This window comes from Sciurus vulgaris (genome assembly GCF_902686455.1).
Source record: "Sciurus vulgaris genome assembly, chromosome: 7".
Lineage (NCBI taxonomy): Eukaryota > Metazoa > Chordata > Mammalia > Rodentia > Sciuridae > Sciurus > Sciurus vulgaris.
The window spans coordinates 124948969-124970462 of NC_136467.1; the positions used below are offsets into that span (position 1 = coordinate 124948969).

The 21494-nt window shown below is 49.3% G+C and overlaps 1 protein-coding gene across 2 annotated transcripts in view; it reads left to right on the forward strand.

Moving 5' to 3' along the window:
* The first annotated feature begins 5255 nt into the window (after positions 1-5255).
* The window catches only part of TNXB (tenascin XB), a 58063-nt gene continuing 41824 nt past the window's right edge, over positions 5256-21494 (forward strand). For both annotated transcript variants that reach the window (XM_079148535.1, XM_079148536.1), the window contains exons 1-5: positions 5256-5458; positions 12965-13354; positions 13695-15533; positions 15984-16099; positions 21266-21422. In XM_079148535.1, coding sequence (XP_079004661.1) covers positions 12973-13354; positions 13695-15533; positions 15984-16099; positions 21266-21422 — 2494 coding nt within the window. In that variant the 5' untranslated portion in view covers positions 5256-5458; positions 12965-12972. The remainder of the gene's footprint in view (positions 5459-12964; positions 13355-13694; positions 15534-15983; positions 16100-21265; positions 21423-21494) is intronic.

Consider the following 21494-nt stretch of genomic DNA (forward strand, 5'->3'; position numbering starts at 1 on the left):
GAGTTTTGGGGAAAGTGGCTTCTACAGAGCCAGCATCAAAAAATCAAGCACTGAAGACATTGCTGGTGGTAGAGTGGGTGTGGGATCACAGACCTCATGTCATCCCCTTGCCCCACCCCTGTAACTCTGGGGTATGTCTGTGTCTAGCAGGGATGTCTATGGCGTGACAGACCAGAGGATGCAGGAATGTGTCTGAGTAAACAGGAAGGACAGGGGGCCCCACGCCCTTCAGGGTACACAGCCTCTTGGGTCCCCTGCTCTCCAGCAGGTTCTCCCTCCCTTCCCTTGCTTTCCAGGATGAGCAGCTCACACAAACAACAGGATCTGGGGCCAGAGGGCTCTGAGCCCAGGAAGGAGGGGCCATGGTAGAGAAGGGGGTGCTATTTGGGAGGGAAGGGGCATGTTTCTGGAATCCTTATAGCCCTAAACCAGAGGAGACTGGGATCCGAGGGTCCAGATGAAAAAAAAAAGACAGGTCAGGCAGAAAAGACTGTGTATTCTAATTAGGAGAAAGGGGAACAGGACAAAGTGAGGGATTCAGTCTGAGCCCAACCTGGAGAGGTCCCCCTCCAGCTGCCCCTGTCCAGCAATGCCTCAGGCCTGACCCTGCAGGATTGTCCTGGGTCAGCTGGAGGGTGTGAGCCGGGCTTGGGCTCCATGCCCAGATGACTGGACAGGGGCTGCCTGGGCCATAAGCCCAGGCCCGAAGGAGGGAGGAAGAACCTCACGTGTCCAGCCAGGCTCTCCCTCCTCCCTACCACCCGCCCATACTGTGTTTGGGGTGAAAACAGACTGAGTAACTATGGAAACCTGGAACTGGGGCTCCCAGGAACTAGACCTCTCCTCCCTCCAGAGGGCAGCCCTGGTCCTCAGCCGTGCTTTCTGTACCAGGGTCCCTAGAGCCTTATCCAGCCCTGTCCAGGCAATAAGTGCCATGAGAACCAGGATTTTGGAAGTAGATCATCTAAGCTGGGCTCCCTGCCTTGCCTTTTATTAGTTCATGTCCTGAAACACTGGGCCTTGAGGTCCTCATCTGTGAGATGTGATACTCCTACCTACCTCATACCTCTCCTGGTGGTATGAGGATGAAAGATGATATTTGCAGTGCCCACCCCGGAATAGACACACCGTTCCCTCAGGCCTTGCTCCTTTCTCCCTCCATTTATATTGCCCTTTCCCCTCTATTCTCCTTTTATCCCATTTGGGTCCATCACTGTTTCATTGTCCTATAGCTCTTCTTTCTGACTCCAGTTTAGGAGAGTACTTCAAGTGCTGGCATCTCACACTGGAGGCTATCGGATGGGGCATGCTGCCCCTCCACTAAGTGGCCAAGGACAGTTGGCACTCTGGTGTGAACCAGACCTTATACCTCTTGGCTGAGGGAGTGGAGGAGCAGGAAGGATGGAGAGCCATGGAGGCTGGGTGTGCAGGGGGTGGGGGCGAAGGCAGGCTCTTGGCTGCTGCCCTCCAGGCCTATGTGGGTTTCTGTTTCCTCTGTCCACACCCGCTTCCAAGGCCACCTCAGCCTGCCAGGCCACTGTCAGTCCTGCACTTCGTTGCTCCCTTCCTGTCCTAGGCCCTCTTGGTCTGTTCTGCTTTTTTGGTCTGTTCCTTCCTCTGGATCCCCACCTTTTGTTATCTGTCATCCCTGACTCCCTGACACCGTTGTTCCTCCCTCCCTCCTCTTTTCTCTATACTTTTTGCCTTTTTTTTTTTTTTTTTTTTTTCCTTTTGGCCCTCTACCCCAGCACAAGTGATCACTATCTTCTGACCCTTTATTCCTTGTTTTTTTTTTCTTTTTTCCTCCCTTGGTCTTCTCATCTCCTGCCGCTTGCCCTGTGCGTGCCTCTTCCCTTTTTCATGCCACCCCCTCCCAATTTCCCTTTCCACTCCTTTGTCCACATTCCCCTTTCCATTACTTCCTCTCTTCTCCCCCGCTGCAGTCTTCTCCTCCCCACCCCTTCTGCCTTCACTTTCCCGCTCCAATCCTCTGTCCTCTTCCCAGCTGTGGGGGCCAGGACTGGGGGAGCCTAATGTTTGCCTCATCGTTCTGCTATGGCTTCTCGATACAGCACATCTGGATTCCCGGGGCCCAGATGTGTGGTTACCACAGCGACCTCAGTCCCTCTGGTAAATACAGGCGCCCACCCACTCCAGAGCAAAGAACAAAACAATTGTGTGACTTTCTTTTGTCACGAGATAGAAATGTCTTCCCTCCTCCCTTCTCCCCACACCCATGTCTCTGGGTAAAGGAAGTTTTAAGGGTCCAGACCCTTCTTTCCATGACTCTCTTGCCCTCTGTTCATCCCTGGCCTCTTAATTCTCTCCTGTCTTCATTTTCAGGCTTTCTGTGTTCCCATCCTCATCTCCCAGCCCTCAGTTCCCTGTAATAGATGTTGAACACCCCCACCCCTGCATGCAACTTAGGCAGATTCTTCTCACTGAACCTACACAATAAATGGATGCAGAAAGAAGTTTAAAAAATCCAGATTCTTCACCCTTTGGCAAGTTCTTCAAGAAGCTTCACTTGTTTCTGCCCTGTCTTCAACCCCTTCATTTTCTGGAATTGTTGGGGAAGGAGAGAATATGCAGGTTTTGGAATCAGTAAACCTGAGTGGGGTCCACTTTCACCACTACTAGCAAATTCCCCTGGACAAGCCACATAATGTCTATGAGCCTCCATTTCCTCAGCCACAAAGTGAGATTCATAAAATGCCTGTGTAGGAAACTGCTTTGTAAACGGAAGCCCAGTACAAATGTTTCCTATCTTTCCCTCTCTGGGACTGCTTCCTTGGCTCACAGCCTCCTTGGCCTCTCTTCTGCATTTCCCTCTCTATCCTTCAGGCCCTTGCCCTCAATTGCCCTCCCTTTTCTTTCTTTCGTCTCCCTCTTCCCTTTCCTTCTTTACATATATTTTATCCTATAACCTCCTGAGGTCAGGACAGAAACTTGAAGGATCATTCAAGGATGGAGGCTCAGAGCTGAAGATACAAGGACTGAAGACCTTGAGAACAGTCAGTGCACATGGACAATTTTGGAAAACACCGTGACCTCTCTACCTGTCACCCAGGACACCTCAATGAAGCCAACCCAAGACCGGACTCAAGGACTTCCCTTACTCACACCTATGGTTCCCTACCAAACACTTGTTCCCCATAGTCCTTTCACCATTCAATATTCACAAGCATTTATTGGGTATCTGTGCTATGCAAAACTCAGTGCTTTTCTGATAAGAAGCAAAACGTTTATTAGGCCTGGGTTCCTCAGAGCCTGAAATGCAGGAGGTGAGTCAAGAATTTAGTAATTATTTTAGAACCTGGAACTATATCAAGCTTCCAGTGGCTTTCCCAAATGCCTCAAAAGCTTGTCAACATCTGGAAACCCAGGTTCCTGTCTGAGACCCCCGTGTCTGGTCCCCAGAGATGGGCTTCCAAAACACCCTAGGGACATGGCTTTTGCTTCTCTCCAGAGTCTCCTGACCACTCTCTGGACTAAATAACCATACTTCCTAAATGCTAAAGACAGGGCTTAGGGGTTGGGGGAATGGCTATAACCATAGAACATATCTGAAATCGGAGAGTGTCAAGAGAAAATCCATACTCTACAATCTGCTTTCTCCATGTGGTGCTATTTCAAGACCCTTGCCTTTGATCTGTCGTTCTCACTGCTGAGTGATCTGGGAGAAGCTGGTACCTACTCATGGCTCTGGGGGTTCAGGCCAAGACAGAGGAAGGAAGCTTAGTCCAGCTCTATCCAAGATGCTGACTTCATCCTTCCCATTAAAGCCAGGAAAAAAACAGCCACACACACCCAGGCACAAGGACATACACGGGGACATGCATGCGAGAGCTCATGTGTGCTTCTGCTCTCAGCCACACGAAGCTGAGTGGGCAGTGGCCACAGCCACATGCTGTGCCAGCATACACAGACCCAGGCACCCAGCACATCTGTGGCTGAAGCTCTGACCTGAGGTGCAGACACCTGTGCCACAATTCACATGTGACACTGAACACATGCTGACACTAAGTCATTATCACCCATTACTTGGCCAAGATACATGTTGATGGTGAGGTTTGCAGTCGGGTAGAGAGGAGTCTATCCTCAGTGGGGCGTGGGTTGAGTTGTTCCTCAACTTGGATAGTTCTCATCTGTGACAGAAGCCCCATTTTTAGCCCCTTGTCAGGGCAGCACTTGGAAAAATGAGGCCAGAGAAACACCCTACAGACTTAAATGTGGGGTGTGTCTGCTTGATCCTCTGGCTGTTAGTCTTTCTGTCTCTGCCTGAGACCAACATGCCCTTTTCCTCCAGCCCCTAGTTCTCTCCCTACCTTGCTCCCCAGGCATTAGTCCCCTTCCCTTCTGCTTTCCACAACGTCACCTCTCCACTTCCACAATATTACCCATACGTGCCTCATGCCTCTAGCTCTTTTCTTCATCCCTTTAACTTCCTCCTAAACTTCAGGTTTTCCTTCCCTCCACCCCTGCTTCTTCCCACGCCTGGTCAGTGCCCATCTCACCCACCGTTTCTCTAGGAATTGCTGAGGTAGGAAAATGAAAAAGGTAGTGATCCCAAGTTGAGAACAGGAGAGGGACTGGGCAGAGCAGACAGAAAGGCAGCTCAGTGATAGTGGAAGTACAGAAAATAGGAGGGGAAGAGGGAACAGGTAGTAGCAGTGGTGGTGGGTGGGGTGGATGTGGAACCCCAGGCATGGTCTCACATTGCAGAGGTTTTAGAGTTGAAGGGGAGGTTGCCTCCTGTCTCCTGTTCCTACATCTGCTCCCTACCCTGCATGGCCAGCGGAGAGTAGTTGGGATGAAGGAGCCTGTGCTAGCAACAGATGGGGTGAGATCCAAATTGGAGCAGCATCTGGGAAGAGATGGAAAAGGAACTTGGGGAAGGAGCGGGAGAGGGGCTGGCCATGAGGAACAGTGTTGGCAGTGAGAAGAAAATGGGTCCGAGAAAAGGGGCCACAGGTGGGGAAATGGTGGGGAATAAAGATCTAGCAGGAGGAACAGGGAATGTCAGGTTGGGCAAAACTTAGGGTGGGGAGGAGTTTAAAATGGGATGGGGAAAAGACGTGGGTAGTTGAGACAAGGGTATGGTGGGACTCTATGGTCCTGGATAGGGAGGGGGCCAGGATGATGGCAGGAGGACAGGAGGGGTGGCGTCTGGGAGGGGTGGGAAGACCTGCCCTATCTCCGCTCCCCTCCCTGACCTCATGCTGGTCCTCCCCTTCTCCTCCCCCTGCTCACTGCAGGCTCCCTCCTTCTCTCTGTCGCTGCCCAGATCGACAGTCAGTCCTGGTCCTGGCTCCGTGAGCCTCTGCTGCAGGGGACAAGTGAGGGGGACTTCCAGGGAGTCCAGGGCTGCCAAAGGGAGCCCACACTGCCCTGCTCTGAGACACCTCCTCCCGAGGATTGGAGACAGAGCAGGTGCAGAGGCAGAGCAGCCGCCCAGGTAAGGAAAAGAGCTCTAGGGAGACACCGATGAGGAGTATAGATAGGGATTTCTCTCCTACCTACCTCACACACCCCAGCAAAGGTGTGGCAGGAGAACTCTCAGGAGTGCCTCCTAGGGCAGGGACTTTTGTACAGCACAGAAGGAATATGAGCATCCACTGGAATCGGACTGCTCATGGAGGGTATGTCTAGAGGGTGGGACAGTGTGAGTGTGGGGAGATGGGGGGGTGCCAGAGTTTGGATGGTTCTCATACAGGCACTTGAAGGGGGTTGGGAACAAACCAAGGGACTCAGGGAGTAGCACCCACAATGAAGGTGAGTATCAGCAAGGTGCTGAGGCTATGGGAAGACAAGACTAGGCTGAGGTGGTGGCCAGCTGAACCTCGGGAGGAAAGTGCGGGTGAAATCTCAACTGCTGGGACTGGAGTGGCTGAGCCAGACCCGGAGGTGCCCAGAGGGAGCTTCTTTGAGCATCCCGATGGGGACTCCCCAGGTGACAGCACAGAAGTTACACAACCTGGAAGGGAGCCCTGGGGATTCTTAAGCCTTTAAGAAATGCTAAAATGGGGCAGAGTGAGGACCCTCAGATCTGGGAAGGGCACAAAGCCTGCAGAGACGATCCTGAAGCTTGTTCTTGGCCAGGAGCGCTGCACCCATGACTCACAGTTCAGCGGGGCTGCAATGGCTGAGTGATGTCCCCAGAGGGGCACGGGACTCTGTCTTCACTCCGTTCGTCCCTTCTAGTCTCCCTTTGCTCAGTCCATCTGAACCTTCCCACTCACCCCCTAATACACGTGACACACCCTGGGTGGGGCGGGCGGGCCTCTTATCTCGCCTGGAAAGAATTTAATGGCTTAGAAACAACTGGAAGCGGAACTGAGGGGAACTACTGGGAAGCAACTAGGAAACACTGCAGCTGTCGTCTGCCCCGCCTCTGCTTCACTTCCCGGACCTCCAGCCCCCTCCCCTTTTGCCCTGGCTCTGTCTCCAGTCTTTGGGGATCCAGCACCTCAATTCCTCAAACTTCCTTCCGTTTAAATCCTGGCCACTCATGCAGAACCAGAACTGCCTTCCTGTCTGTCACTGTTCTCCTGACCTTTCTCACTAGGGGTCCGGAAATCCTTTTGTCGTAGTTTTTCCATTCTCAAGGCCAGCCCTTCAGCTGACTCCATAGAATAAGGAGCAGCTAGATCCCCTAACTCTCCCTTACAGTACCCTCTTCCCACCTGTTTCTTACCCAATATCTCAGGCGCCTATGCTCCTTTCCTCTTTTTTCACTCTTGAACTCCTTCCACCTGTACCCCTCATTGCCAGATTCAGCTGGGGGTGTGGCAGGAGGAGCAGAGGGAGGCATTAGAGTGGGATCGGAAACCCCCAGTCTCTTACACATCCCTCATAGGAGCCCACCCCCTCTGTACCCCATGGATCCTAGCGTCCCTGATGAGCAAAGCGTCAAAGTTGGCCACAAAACTGAATACCTGGGACACTGAGTCACAGTTTGGGAAGATGCCCCCACCCCACCAATCCTCCAATTGTGGGGAGAATGCCAAGAGGGTGAGGCCACTTTCCCCCACCAGCCACACTTGAGAGAGGCAGAGGGGAGACACAAGAGAGACCCAAATTCTTTGCTTGCCCAATGCTGAGAGAATGGTCAAAATTTTTCAAGTATTAGGAGTGAGGAGCTAGAGGGGTGGTGATGGCAGGGGAGGGGAGGGAACTGGGAAGGGGGCTCTGGGGATGGTCTGTGGGGGTTGCACCTCTCTTCTAGACCAGCTTTCCAGAGAAGTCAACCGGTTTCCTGCTACAGAGACTCCCTTTCCAAGCCCCTAGAACTTGAGGAAAGAGGCTGAATCAGTGGGGGTTGGAGGTGGGCAAGGGACTGGAGAATTCCCAGAGGCCTCCAGCAGTGTGGGAGAATACAGGAGGGACCACATCTTCTCGGCTTCCCACTTTGGAAGGACCTCCTAGGAGTTCCGTTCCCTTCTCTCCAGCTCATGTACACAGCTGTCCTCTGAGCCAGCAAGAAATCAGCTTTCCCAGACATCAACCAATGGCTAGGTAGAGGAAAGGTTGTGTGTGTGTGTGTCTGTGTGTGTGTGTGTCTGTGTGTGTGAGAGAGAGTGGTGTGTACTTGTGTACATGTGCCTGCACAGATGCAGGCTTTATGGGTGGATGTGAGTATTCACGCATAGATACATTCATATTTGTATTTGTGGATGAACATGTGTGAATATCTTTATTTGTGTCACGTATTTGTACATGCACCATCAGAGCTGGTGTGTGGATGCTTTGCACAGCCTTAGACAGGTAGCTTAAGCCAGAACTCACCTGATACCCAAGGCTACCCCTCTACCTGAGAAGGGCTGGGGCACAGGAAAGAGCAGCTCTCTACATTTAGGTCTGTCTGCCTGGGTTTTCTGAGATGAGTTTCCTTGTGGAAACACTGTCTCTGTTGTCCAGTTCCCCTCTGCGTCTTGTTGGCTGTTGGGGCACCGTGATGGCTGGTAGCCCTGAAAACTCAATTTTCTTTGACCCAAAGGAAGGCAGGAAATATGTGAACTGAGGGAGGAGGGTCAGTCCCTTCCCTCTTCAGCAGTGACACCTTCGCTCACCAGTTAGTATGTCCACTGCCTACTCTGCCCTCCTGCTCTCTCCAGCCTCTCTAGGCTAGAAGAGCTGGCACCTACCAACATTACTCCTCAACTTTCACCTGAACTGAAGCCTGACCCACCCCTCTGTACTTGCTCATTCTCCAGAGCCCTCCTTCCTTCCTTGCCTCTCAAACCCTTACCTCCTTTTTGTCTCAGCACTTGCTACAGTGAATCCCATAAACACAATGGAATAACCAGCATCCAGATTAAGAAATAAGATCTCCCTGGGTTCGAATTCCTAGCACTGTATTTTATTTATTTACGTATTTTTTTCAACTTATTTTTTTATTTAAAAAAATTTTTGTATACATGTATATAGGGTAATAACCATCCTTCTCATCCCCACCACACCTCCCCTTCCCTCACTCCCCTCTGGATAATCCAAAGTTCCTTCATTCCTCCCTACCCACCCCCCACTATGGATCAACATCTGCTCATCAGAGAAAACATTTGGCCTTTGGTTTTTTGGGATTGGCTTGTTTCACTTAGCATGATATTCTCCAGCTCCATCCATTTATCTGCAAATGCCATAATCTCATTCTGCTTTAAGGCTGAGTAATATTCCATTGTGTATATGTATCACATTTTCTTTATCCATTCATCTGTTGAAGGGCATCTAGGTTAGTTCCATAGTTTAGTTATTGTGAATTAAGCTGCTATAAACATCGATGTGGCTACATCACTGTAGTATGTTGATTTTAAGTCCTTGGGGTATAAACCAAGGAGTGGGATAGCTGGGTCAAATGGTGGCTCCATTCCATTTTCTGAGGAATCTCCATACCGCTGTCCAAAGAGGTTGCACCAATCTGCAGTCCTACCAACAATGTACTAATATACCTTTTTGCCCACATCCTTGCCAACATTTATTTTTGCTTGTATCCTTGATAATTGCCATTCTGCCTGGAGTGACATGAAATCTTAGGGTAGTTTTGATTTGATTTGCATTTCTCTAATTGCAAGGGATGATGAGCACTTTTTCATATGTTTGTTGATCAATTGTATTCTTCTGTGAAGTATTCATTGAGTTCCTTAGCCCATTTATTGATTGAGTTTTTTTTTTTTCTGTTGATTTTTTTTGAGTTCTTTATATATCCTGGAGATTCGCCTAGCACTGTATTTTATACACACACACACACACACACACACACACACACACACACACATTTTTTTTTTTTTAAGTATCTGGGAGCGTAGTTCAGTGGTAAAGCATTTGCCTAGTATGCACTAGGCCCTGGGTTCAAACCCAATACCATTAATTAATTAATTCTCAGAACCCCAGAATTTTCCCACCAAGTCCCATCTGGTCACTATTCCACCATGAGCACCACCCTTTTGACTAGAACGCTACAGATTACCATCCTCTCTTCTTGAACTTAATTTAAAAGAATTATCCAGCATGTTCTCTTATGTGTCTGGCTTCTTTTGCTCAAGCTCAGTAAGATTCATCTACATTATTGCATTTAGTTCCTTATCATTGCTTATTTTATTCTAGTGTAAGAATAAATCATAATTTTTTAATCCATTCTGCTGATGTGAAACATTTGTGTAGCTCCCAGTTTGAAACTATTATGGGTAGTAGTGCTCTGCTGGTTGTTTGGTATTTGCACAATCACAGAGGGCTGGGGACTTGAACCTGGGTCTCCAGCATGAGAGTCAGGCACTCTACGAGATGAGCCATATGGCCAGCACTGTATGCTGGTTGTATTCCTAGAAGTGGCATTGCAGGGTCATGGGGTTTGCATATGTTCAGTTTTACTAAATCAAGTAAATTCAGCCAGTTTTCTAAAGTGCTTGTACCATCTGGTCCTTCCAGGATCTACCCAGGTCTAGTCTCTGATTAATCTACCCTGGCTTCTAGTTCCAGACACTGTCTGTGGTCCTAGCCCTGACCTTGGTCCTGTTCTTGACTCCAGCCTTAATGCTAATCCTGGACTTAAATTGGACTTTTCACTCATTCCTATGGTGAATACATATTTATTGAGCATCTGTTATTGCTAGGTGCAAGGATAAAGCAGCCAAGGTGAGGGGAACAGGTGCCATGCCTGCCCCATAGACCTTATGGTCTAATGGGCAGATTGAGAATAGGCACGAAAGTAATTTTAAAAATCCCATCATATACCTATTTGTATATAATCACAAATTTTTATAAATGTAACAAGTGGGAATTATATAGTACTGTGATATCACATGATAGGGAGACCTGATTTGTTCAGAAAGGCTTTCCTGAGGAAATGATGTGGGGCTGAAACTTGAAGGATCAGGAAGCCAAGAGAGAAGGAAAGAGGGGTCCATGTAGAGGGAACAGTGTATACCATACTATACATCTTAGACATAGGATGTTTTTAAATGGGACATGTGATAAACTATATTTGATTTGAAAGAGGCCAAATAAGATAAAGACAAATGTCCCTTAGACTTTGTGATACCAAGATCATTGGGCTACCTCGGGAGAGTTGTTTGGTTGGTTAAAGGGATTGAAGAAGCCAGAGTGGATTGAGGCATGCATGGGATATGGGGAAATGGAGACAAGTGCAGATAAATATTTTAACAACTCTGACCATGAACTAGGTGCAGAAAATATGTGGTGGTGGCTGGCGGGGTGTAATATCAGGAATAATTTTTAAATTTTTATTTTAGTGTTTAATTTTCAGACAGTGAAATGCCCAAATGTTAAATGAACAACTCAATTATTGTAATCTCTTTTTTCCTTCCTTCCTTCCTTCCTTCCTTCCTTCCTTCCTTCCTTCCTTCCTTCCTTCCTTCCTTCCTTCCTTCCTTCCTTCCAATCTTTTTTTTGTGTCACTGGGGATTGAACTCAGGGTCCTCTGTCACCGAGTTACACCCCAGCTCTTTAATTTTTTTTTTTTTAATTTTGAGGCAGGGTCTCCCTCAGTTGTGAAGGTTGTTCTTGAACTTGATATCCTCCTGCCTCAACCTCCTGAGTCTCTGGGATAACAGAGATGCACTACTCTCCTGGTGGCTATGTGCTTTAGTAGATACTACCAGTTTTCCCAAGTGCTCACACTAATCTATACTCTGCTTGCAACACATGAGAATTTCGGTTGCTTCATGTTCTTGCCAATATCAAACAATAGTCTCTTTAAGTTTAGCCATTCTGGTGGCTATTTAGTGGTATCTCATTGTGGTTTGAATTTGTATTTTTCTTGGTAACTAGTGATGTACACCTTTTCATGTTTATTGGCCTTTTGGATACATTATTTTCTGGAATACCTATTTAAGTCTTTTGCCATTTAAAAAAAATTGGTCTTCCTGTTCTTTGTTGGTCTTGTGTGTGTGTGTGTGTGTTTGATGATGTGATTCTTTATTATTTTAAGTGTGTGTGTGTGTGTGTGTGTGTGTGTGTGAGAGAGAGAGAGAGAGAGAGAGAGAGAGAGAGAGAGAGAGAGAGAGAGAGAGAAGATCAATTTTATCCCACTCTGTGGCTTGCCTTCTTTTATGGTTAGGTTTTGAGTGTGTCCCATTTAAGAAATCTTAGCTTACTCCAAAGTCATAAAGGGTTTTCCCCTATTTTTTCTTCTAGAAGGTATTGTTTCATATTTAAGTCCACAATCCATCTCACTTTAGCCTCTAAATATGGATATAAAGTGGAGATTGATTTTTTTTCTGTGCGAATCTTCAATTGACTCAGCACCATTCATTAAAAAGACCATCATTTATTCATTAAAAAGACCATTATTTCCTTCCTTCCTTCCTTCCTTCCTTTCTTCCTTCCTTCCTTCTTTCCTTCCTTCCTTTCTTTCCAGGACTAGAAATCAAACCCACAGCCTCATACACACTAGGCAAGTGTTCCACCACTGAACTACACCCCCAATCCCCTTTTTCCTTTTAATTGCAGGGGTACTTTTGTCATTAATCAGGTGACCATGTGTGCTTGGGCCTTTTTCTGGCTCCTTTTCTGGTCCATGTGTCTATCCTTGCATCTTTATAATAAGTCTTGGCATTTGATAATCTAAGTCCTGAGGAAGAGGCTTATTTTAAATGGGAGATATATGAGTTCATTAAAAAAAACAACAAAAACAACAACAACTGATGGAAAAGATCTAATTGAGAATGAAAGGGGAAAATAATCTATACCTTAAGGATTCTGAGAAGACAATAGGAGCTGGGATCCCAGTGCTTGGTGAAGGATCAGCCCTAGATACTCATCTGCTAATTTCATTCAGCGTGTTGAGTGGCACATTTACCCAATACATTAATTTGCTAAGCACAGAGATACAGCAGTGCCAGGACAGTCAATATCCCTGTTCCAAAAGGGCTCCCATTACAGTTGTGGCAAAAAGACAAAAGAACAAGTAAGAGAACAAGGCAGCAGAAAATGCCATGAGGAACATAAACAGACCACTGTGATAAAGAGTCATGGAAGACTACTCTGACCCAGCATAAGGAAGGACTCTCAAGGTCAATGACACATAAATTAAGATTTAAACTAGAAGTGGCCAGCCTTTAAGTGAAGGCTGGGGATATAGCTCAGTGGTAAAAACAAAAGCATCCTAGTGAAGAGCATCCTAGACAGAGGGAAGTTACAGTCCAAAGCCCTTAGGCTATATTATAAGCTTGTAGCATTTGTGGGACAAATAAAAGACCACTGTATGTGTGGAGGGAGAACAGTTTTTTAAAGGGGAGCAAGGTAACCAAATGACATCACAAAGAGTGGTAGAGACCAGATATGCCCACGAGAGTGTCCTTTAGGCTTAATGTGAATTTTCACAAATGTGTGAGTTTGGTAGATTAGTTATGAGTGGTGGGACTGTTAGTGTGTTGGGGAAGAAGGGGGATGTATTTCGTCTCCTTCCTTTTGAAGCTGCTCTCATACTTGCCCTCTCTCCCTGCAGCCTCCTGAATGATGCCAGCCCAATGTCCCTTAACCTCCATTCTGACCTTCCTGGTACTGCTGGACACAGCCAGTGCAGGCCCCTTCTCTCCACGATCCAATGTCACACTCCCAGCCCCACGGCCCCCTCCCCAACCAGGGGGAGGGAGCCCCTCTTCTCAACTTTATGAGCATACTGTGGAAGGAGGGGAAAAGCAAGTGGTGTTCACCCACCGCATTAATCTGCCCCCTTCTGCGGGCTGTGGCTGTCCCCCGGGCACTGAGCCCCCTGTCCCTGCCTCAGAGGTACAGGCTCTGAGAATACGGCTGGAGATCCTGGAAGAGTTGGTGAAGGGGCTCAAGGAACAGTGCACTGGGGGATGTTGTCCTGCTGCTGCCCAGGCCGGCACAGGTGAGCAGGTCATTACAGGAGGGGGCACAGAAGAGGAAGATGGAGAAGAGGGTTAGGGTGGGGTGGCATCACTAGTCCATAAAGAATCTTGGGATGAATTAGAAAAAGGCACCCCTTCCTTGCTGTCAGGAGGGGTGCGTGCAGCCCAGGGCACACTTGGAGAGTGCAGCTGGGCTAGATGTCAACCCAAGTATTTGCCTAAGGCCATTAAACAACTGGAAACTAAGTTGGCCTTATGAAATGAGGCTGGCCCTTCTGGAGGGGCCTACCCACAGGAGCACTATGTGGGCTCAGTCTCTCTTCAGCAGAGACTGAGGCCTGTCTCTCCTTCCCACTTTAGGCCAGACAGATGTGCGTAGCCTTTGCAGCCTCCATGGTGTGTTTGACCTGAGTCGCTGTGCCTGTTCCTGCGAGCCAGGCTGGGGTGGACCCACCTGCTCCGACCCCACAGAGTCTGGGATGTCTCCCTCTTCCCCTCCTGCAGCCTCCGGGTCTTGTCCCGACGACTGCAATGATCAGGGTCGCTGTGTCCGAGGTCGATGCGTGTGCTTCCCTGGCTACACCGGCCCAAGTTGTGGTTGGCCTTCTTGCCCAGGGGATTGCCAAGGCCGAGGGCGCTGCGTGCAGGGTGTATGCGTCTGCAGGGCAGGTTTCTCAGGCCCCGACTGTGGCCAGCGCTCCTGCCCTCGGAGCTGCAGCCAGAGAGGACGCTGCGAGGACGGACGCTGTGTGTGCGACCCAGGTTACACTGGTGAGGACTGTAGCGTGAGAAGCTGCCCTCGTGGTTGCAGCCAGAGAGGACGTTGTGAGAACGGGCGCTGTGTGTGCAATCCCGGCTATTCTGGTGAGGACTGTGGGGTTAGGAGCTGCCCTCGGGGCTGCAGCCAGAGGGGGCGTTGTGAGGACGGACGCTGCGTCTGTGACCCTGGCTACACTGGAGAAGACTGCGGGGTGCGGAGCTGCCCTTGGGACTGTGGCGAGGGAGGGCGCTGTGTGGACGGCCGCTGCGTATGCTGGCCGGGGTACGCAGGTGAGGACTGTAGCACGCGGACTTGTCCTCGCGACTGCCGGGGGCGCGGGCGCTGTGAGGACGGCGAATGCATCTGCGACCCAGGCTACAGCGGGGACGATTGCGGCGTGCGTAGCTGCCCTGGCGACTGCAACCAAAGGGGCCGCTGCGAGGACGGCCGTTGCGTGTGCTGGCCCGGGTATACTGGGCCTGATTGTAGCTCCCGCGCCTGTCCCCGCGACTGTAGAGGCCGTGGGCGCTGCGAGAACGGTGTGTGTGTGTGCAACACAGGGTACAGCGGTGAGGATTGCGGTGTGCGCAGCTGTCCTGGGGACTGTCGTGGCCGGGGCCGCTGCGAGAGCGGCCGTTGCGTGTGTTGGCCCGGGTACACAGGCCGAGACTGTGGCACACGTGCCTGTCCTGGCGACTGTCGCGGGCGGGGGCGCTGCGTGGACGGCCGCTGTGTGTGCAACCCAGGTTTTACTGGCGAGGACTGCGGAAGCCGTCGGTGTCCTGGAGATTGCCGCGGACATGGCCGCTGCGAGGATGGCGTGTGCGTGTGCGATGCGGGTTACTTGGGCGAGGACTGCAATACGCGCAGCTGCCCCGGGGGCTGTCGAGGCCGCGGCCAGTGCCTGGACGGGCGCTGCGTGTGTGACGAAGGCTACTCCGGCGAGGACTGCGGAGTAAGGCGGTGCCCACGAGACTGCAGCCAGCATGGTGTGTGCCAGGACGGTGTATGCTCCTGCTGGGAGGGTTACGCAGGCGAGGACTGCAGCATCCGCACCTGCCCCTCCAATTGCCACGGACGCGGTCGCTGTGAAGACGGACGCTGCGTGTGCGACCCAGGCTACACTGGCCCGGTGTGTGCCACTCGCACCTGCCCGGCCGACTGTCGGGGTCGTGGGCGCTGTGTTCAGGGAGTGTGCATATGCCACACAGGCTATGGTGGCGAGGATTGTGGGCAGGAAGAACCACCCGCCAGCGCCTGCCCAGGAGGCTGCGGGCCCAGGGAACTGTGCCGCGCCGGTCAATGTGTGTGCGTTGAGGGCTTCCGAGGCCCTGACTGCGCTATCCAGATATGCCCTGGGGACTGTCGTGGCCGCGGAGAGTGTCGCCAGGGTAGCTGCTTCTGCCAAGATGGCTATGCTGGGGAGGACTGTGGGGAAGGTAAGTGCGCAGTCTTCTCCAATATGTTTGGGCAAGGACTGGGATTCTGGGAACAAGAGCCATCTCAGAAACCTTAGCCTGAAGCCTGGGGGGCCAGGACCTGGAGGGAGATGGTATATGGGTTTGAGGGGTGGGAGTCAGAGAAACCAGAGAACAGCAGGGAAGCAGAACTGTGGGGGGCATATCAGCAGGTAGGATTGGGCTTCAGATCTGAGGAGCAGGTTGGGGCCCCTTTAGCTGCTTGTAGAGAGATTCTGTGTTCCTGGAGATGGGAAGATGAGGGAGACCCAGGCCCTGTTCCAGCCTCTACCAGCTTTTCTCCACCTGCAGAGAGCAAGGGGAGCTCAAATGGGCCTCTTGGTGTGACCCTGACTAAGAGGGGTTGTGACGGTAGAGGTGGGGGTGGCTGCTTTGGGCTAATGAGCTTTTCCACCCTCTTCTCCTGGGCAGAGGTGCCAGCCATTGAAAACATGAGGATGCACCTCCTGGAGGAGACGACAGTTCGGACAGAATGGACTCGGGCTCCTGGCTCTGTGGATGCCTATGAAATTCAGTTCATTCCCACGGTGAGAGGGGGGCCAAGCTCCAGGAGTGAGCTGATTGAGTGGCACTGGCAGTATGTATGGCAATGGAGGGAGGGGTCCTCATCTCATGTAGAAAGTACCATGTAATCAGGGGATAAGTCCAGATGGCTGGGTTCCTGAATCTGCTGTAAAGTCCTTCTTATCCTGCCCTATATCAGTCATGGCAACCTCTGCAACATCTCCAGCAAGCTTTGGTATAGTGTAGATGGAACACTTCTAGTGATAGTGAGCTCAGTACTTCCTGAGGCTGCAGTCCACTGTTGACCATCATGGCTAGTCAGTTCATTTTGTTGGTGAATCTAAATCTGCCCAAATTCCACTGCCCATCCATTGGCCAGCTGAGCATCCACCAGCTGCTCTAATATTTTTAGCTTTCTCTGTGTCCTATGCCACAGGCCTTCAGATATTTGGCAACATCGGCCATCACCTCATATTTTATTCTTCCCAGCAAAACCCTTCAGTTTCTTCACCCCTTACCCCTAAGGTTTTGTTCTCAGGAATCATTACCTTCCTGTGCCTCCCACTTTTTGTGTGTGTTCCCCAAAAAGGGCATCAGAGAGGAGCCCATTGGCTAACTCTGGATACTCTGGCACTTTTCTCAGAGTTGGCATATTATTAACTTGTAGTCACAATACTGTCAGCAGTTTTGAACATAATTCTTTTTTTGGGGGGGCAGGCGGTGCTGGGGATCAAACCCAGGGCCTTGTGCTTGCAAGGCAAGCACTCTACCGACTGAGCTATCTCCCCAGCCCCGGTATAATTCTTTTAAGTGTCTTTTAATTGTAAAAGTCATATTGGCCAAATGCATTAAATGTATAAAATACAGATAAGCAAGGAAAAAAGAAAAAAGGGAAGAAGTGAGGAGGGAGGGAAGGAAGGAAGGAAGGAAAGAAGACAACATTCAACTGCATACACTTTTTAGTCTAAATATAGGTCTTTGCCTTTGACTCTGTTCAATGTTATCTTTTTTAGTTTAGGCCAAGCTGTCTAGGCTGTTGTAATAATTTTGAGTCTGTGAACTTGTTCTTTCACCTCCATGACGCCAGCACATTGCAAAGCATTCTTTCTCTGCCTCCCTCCAACTTGCTCTTAAAACATTTGGGGAGCACAACAGGGACAAAGCCTGTGGCCTCATATAAGGGCCCTCCCTTTCTGTGAATTGAGCTTTTAGGATATGGCTGTTTCCCAGCTCTAAATCATCTGACATTTCTAGCATCCAACTCATGTTTTCCTGCATCATCCCCAAATGCCACAAGGGATGTGCCATGTCACCTTCATCTCTATCAGCTTAAACAGGACTCTGGAAAAAAATAAGTAACTCTCTGGGCCTAAAGCCTGGGAAGGCACTAGGACAGAAGGGATAGCTCAGAGATATTAGCTGTCATCCTTGCCCCACTTCGCCTGGTCTCATTATGTCCCCACCATGTCCTATTTCTTCTCACTCTCAGGACAAAGAAGAGGCAGAAATCCCTACTTTGTGGTAGCTTGGGTTTTCTCTTCTGTTTAAAAAAATTTGTGATAAAAATAATTTAATCACAAGACAAGAACTTTGCAGCTAGAGAAAAGAAAAACAAATAATTCTTGGCTGCTTCACACTAAAACAAGCACTGCTAACATTTTAAAGTGTTTCTCCCCCTCTCTTCATCTATGTGTATATTATTTACATAGCTCTAATCCAAAGAGGGTGGGACTTTTAGAAGGAATTTTCCTAAGAAACTTCAGAGAAAGAAGAATTAAAATAAACATGAGATAAGAGAAGCTTTCAGAGAGCGTTGTCTCCTGCTCTGAATAAATACAGATTCTCTTTGGGTGTTGTCAGGGAGTGCAGCTTGCCAGCCAAAGCCCTAACTTTTCCCCTTACTCTGAGACAGGGTGCTGGACTTGCCTGCTCCAGGCTTGGTCCTGGTCTCAGTTCATCCACTGTGCTCTGGATATGGAACTTTGTCATATTATGGATCCCTTGTGAGCCTGGGTGTGAAAGAAGCTCCTGTTAATTGGTCCCTAAACACCCCTCTTGGATTCCACACCAGCCTGTGCTCCCAGTCCTCACTCTGTGTAGCTGACCTCTGCTTTTGAGTCTTCTGTTTTGGCCACTACTCTCTGTCCATTTCTGTTGGCATGGGATATGTTCAGTAGCTCACTGTCCTCTGATCTCTGCCATTTTCCTTGAAGTCTGTCTCTACCTCCTCCCCTCCCTCTTTCTGGAACTACTTCTCTCTCAAAACCCAAACTCTGCTATTCCTGGCCACAGGGCACACCTAGTTATTGGAATTATTTTCAGAACATGGAAGAGGACTGTCCCTCCTCTCCTTGCGTTTGTGGCATTGTTATTCTGACTCAGTGGGCCTCAAAGTTGTGTTCAGTGTTCCCTGGACCTCCACATCAGCATCGCCTGGGAGCTGGTTACACATGGTATATCAGACTCCATCCAGATCTCCTGCACCAGAAGGTCTGCAGATGGAGCTCAGTAACCTAGGATGTAACAAGTCCCCCAGGTAATTCTGATGGCCTCAAGCTTGAGGATCACTCCTCATGAAATGTTGCTATTTTCCAAAATGTTGGCTCTTATATAAGTGTAAGAGAAAACGTGGCTTCCTGAGGGAGGCAATCCCTGCATCAGAAAGAGGTTCAGGTATTCCTGGTTTGGGTGTATTTTACAGTCTGGAAACAGGCTTGGCCAAGTGTTGGCTGGAACACAAGACTGCACACACAGGAGTTTTTGTTTGGATATTGTCTGAAAAGGGATAAAAGAGTGAGGTAAGCTCCAGGGACCAATCAAGATGGAGTCCTCCATCTGGGGCCACGAGTTGATATTGAGAATAAAGTTAAAAATTCGCCAAGAATTATTGATGAGGGAACCAAGCTTTACCAAGGGGCAGACTCAGCTGCCAGAATCTGGCTAGAGAGCCTGCCTCCAACCAACAAGATGGTGCTGGGACACACAGGTTAGACTGACAGTGGAACTTTCAGGGGACTGTTCCCAAATGAATCTCAGGAGGAACCAAATAGTATCTACAGAATACATACAGGTTGTTCCACAGAGTGAAGGAAAACTCTGGGAATGGGTTTGCCTTAATGAAAGAACCAGACTTAATCAGGGAGCTCCCAAGTGTGTATGTGTGTGTGTGACAGGTGGGGGAGGAAGGGAAAGGGAGAGGAAAAGAAAGAAAGAATAAAAGAGACAGAGACAAGAGAGAGTAGGGGTGGGAGTAAAGGGAAAGTGGGTTCTGGGAAGGGGGAGGACATCACAGGTATTGAGTGAGGGCCAACCCAAAGTTTCCTAGCCTGGGGTATCCTAGAGTAGGCTGAGTAGGAGAGAGACAGGGATCCTGTGTGTCCAGGAAAGCTTTTCAATCCAGAAAACTCTGACAAAGCTTTATTTCATCGTCAACCCAGAAATCCCTACGTGGCCTTCTCATCTGGTTTTATACTTTGGTATTTACTATGTTGATTTCCCCACAAGTCTCTTGGTTTAGGAGAGTACCTTTAGAAATTTCCAATCCTACTTGGCTGAATGGAGGCATCCCCATCACAGCCAACATAGCTAAGCAGAACAGAGTGTCCTCAGCAGCTGTCCTAGCTGGATAACCCAGTGAAATGCAGGGCTGTTAGAATGCTCACAGATGTCCAGCTCCTCCTGCCTCCCCAGAGACTGGCACTCTGAAGACCCTGCCTAGAGCAGCAGCCCAAACTTCCTGTGGGCCACCACATACGATCACACTACCTTAAATGTGCACTCAAAGAGGAGGGTTGTTTTCTCAAACTCATTTACTATACAAAGAGATTCGTATGGAGATTTATGTGTAGCTACTAGAATATGAGCTACCCAAGGACAGAAACTGTATTTTTGTGTCTCCATAACCAAGCATGATTTCAGGTTCGAAATCAGCAATGAAGAAACATTTGTGAGCCAGTTATGGTACCCACACCTGTAATCCCAGCTGCTCAGGAGGCTGAGGCAGGAGGGTCACAAATTCAAAGCCAGCTCCAGCAATTTAGTGAGGTCCTAAGCAATTTAGCAAGACCCTGTCTCAAAATTAAAAATAAAAAATATGGGTTGGGGATGTGGTTCAGTGGTTATGTGCTCCTGTTACCAAAAAAGAAATAAAAACATTTATGGAACTTTGGGCAAGTAGGCCTTGTTGTAAGGGGGTCTAGAAGCCTGCTGAAAAGCCCCTAAAGAGAAGTATCATGATGCAGGTCACAACCAAATTACAAAGTCAGGGTAGGCATCTGCTGCGAAGTTCAGACTGAGCAGACACTTTAAGGAGGAAGTTAGACTCAAAGGGGGGAATCCTTGATCTACTTCATCTGTTCTGAAAGGAACAAGCATAGGAGAAGCCTCCTCCTACCCAGGTAGTTGGGGTTGCCTGGGGAAAGCCAGCAGGAGTATCTGAGATTCTGGTGATGAACAAGGAGAGCCCATGAAAGGGGAACCTGGGGTCATACTGCCTGGGCTTAAGTCTTTGCCACTATCTTGATGAGGGTAATAAGATACTGATCCTTCTGTTTCCTCATCTGTAAAAATGGGACTGAGCACCTAGCTCACAGAGCTGTTGCAAGAATTGAGTGAGTTTGGCCAGCATGGTGGCACACGCCTATAATCTCAGCAATTTGGGAGGCCAAGGCAGGAGGATTGCAAGTTTGAGATCAACCTCAGCAACTTAGTAAGACCCTGAGTAACTTAGTGAGACCCTGTCTCAAAATTGAAAAAAATATAAAAAAGGGCTAGAGATGTAGTTCAGTGGTAAAATGCCTCTGGGTTCAGTACCAAAACAACAACAGCAAAAATGAATTAAGCAAAAATGAATTAAGTGAGAGGCTGGGGTTGTAGTTCAGTGATAGAGTGCTTGCCTAGCACATGTGAGGCACTGGGTTCGATCCTCAGCACATAAAAATAAATAAATAAAAAAGTTATTAAAAAAAGAATTGAGTTTGTATTTGTAAATTGCCTAGAATAGCAGCTAGCCTGGAGTAAGGCTCTGGGCATGTTTGCTGTTACCTCCCAGCTCCCAGCTTGTAAAGGGCCAAGTTCCACACAGTCCCATGCTGACACTATTCAGAATTGGAAAAAAGAAGAGATAATAAGGGGATTGAGCAGTAGGGCAAGAGTGCCAACCCCTGATCACCTGGTACTCTCTCTCACAGACAGAGGGGGCGAGCCCCCCATTCACCGCTCGCGTGCCCAGTTCTGCCTCAGCCTATGACCAGAGAGGACTGGCCCCTGGTCAGGAGTACCAGGTCATTGTCCGTGCCCTTCGAGGGACCAGCTGGGGTCCTCCTGCTTCTAAGACCATCACCACCAGTGAGAGCTGGAACTGTGGGGGCAGGATCCTGGGTGGAAGTCTGGGTTTGAGAGGGACAGCTGTGGGCCTGC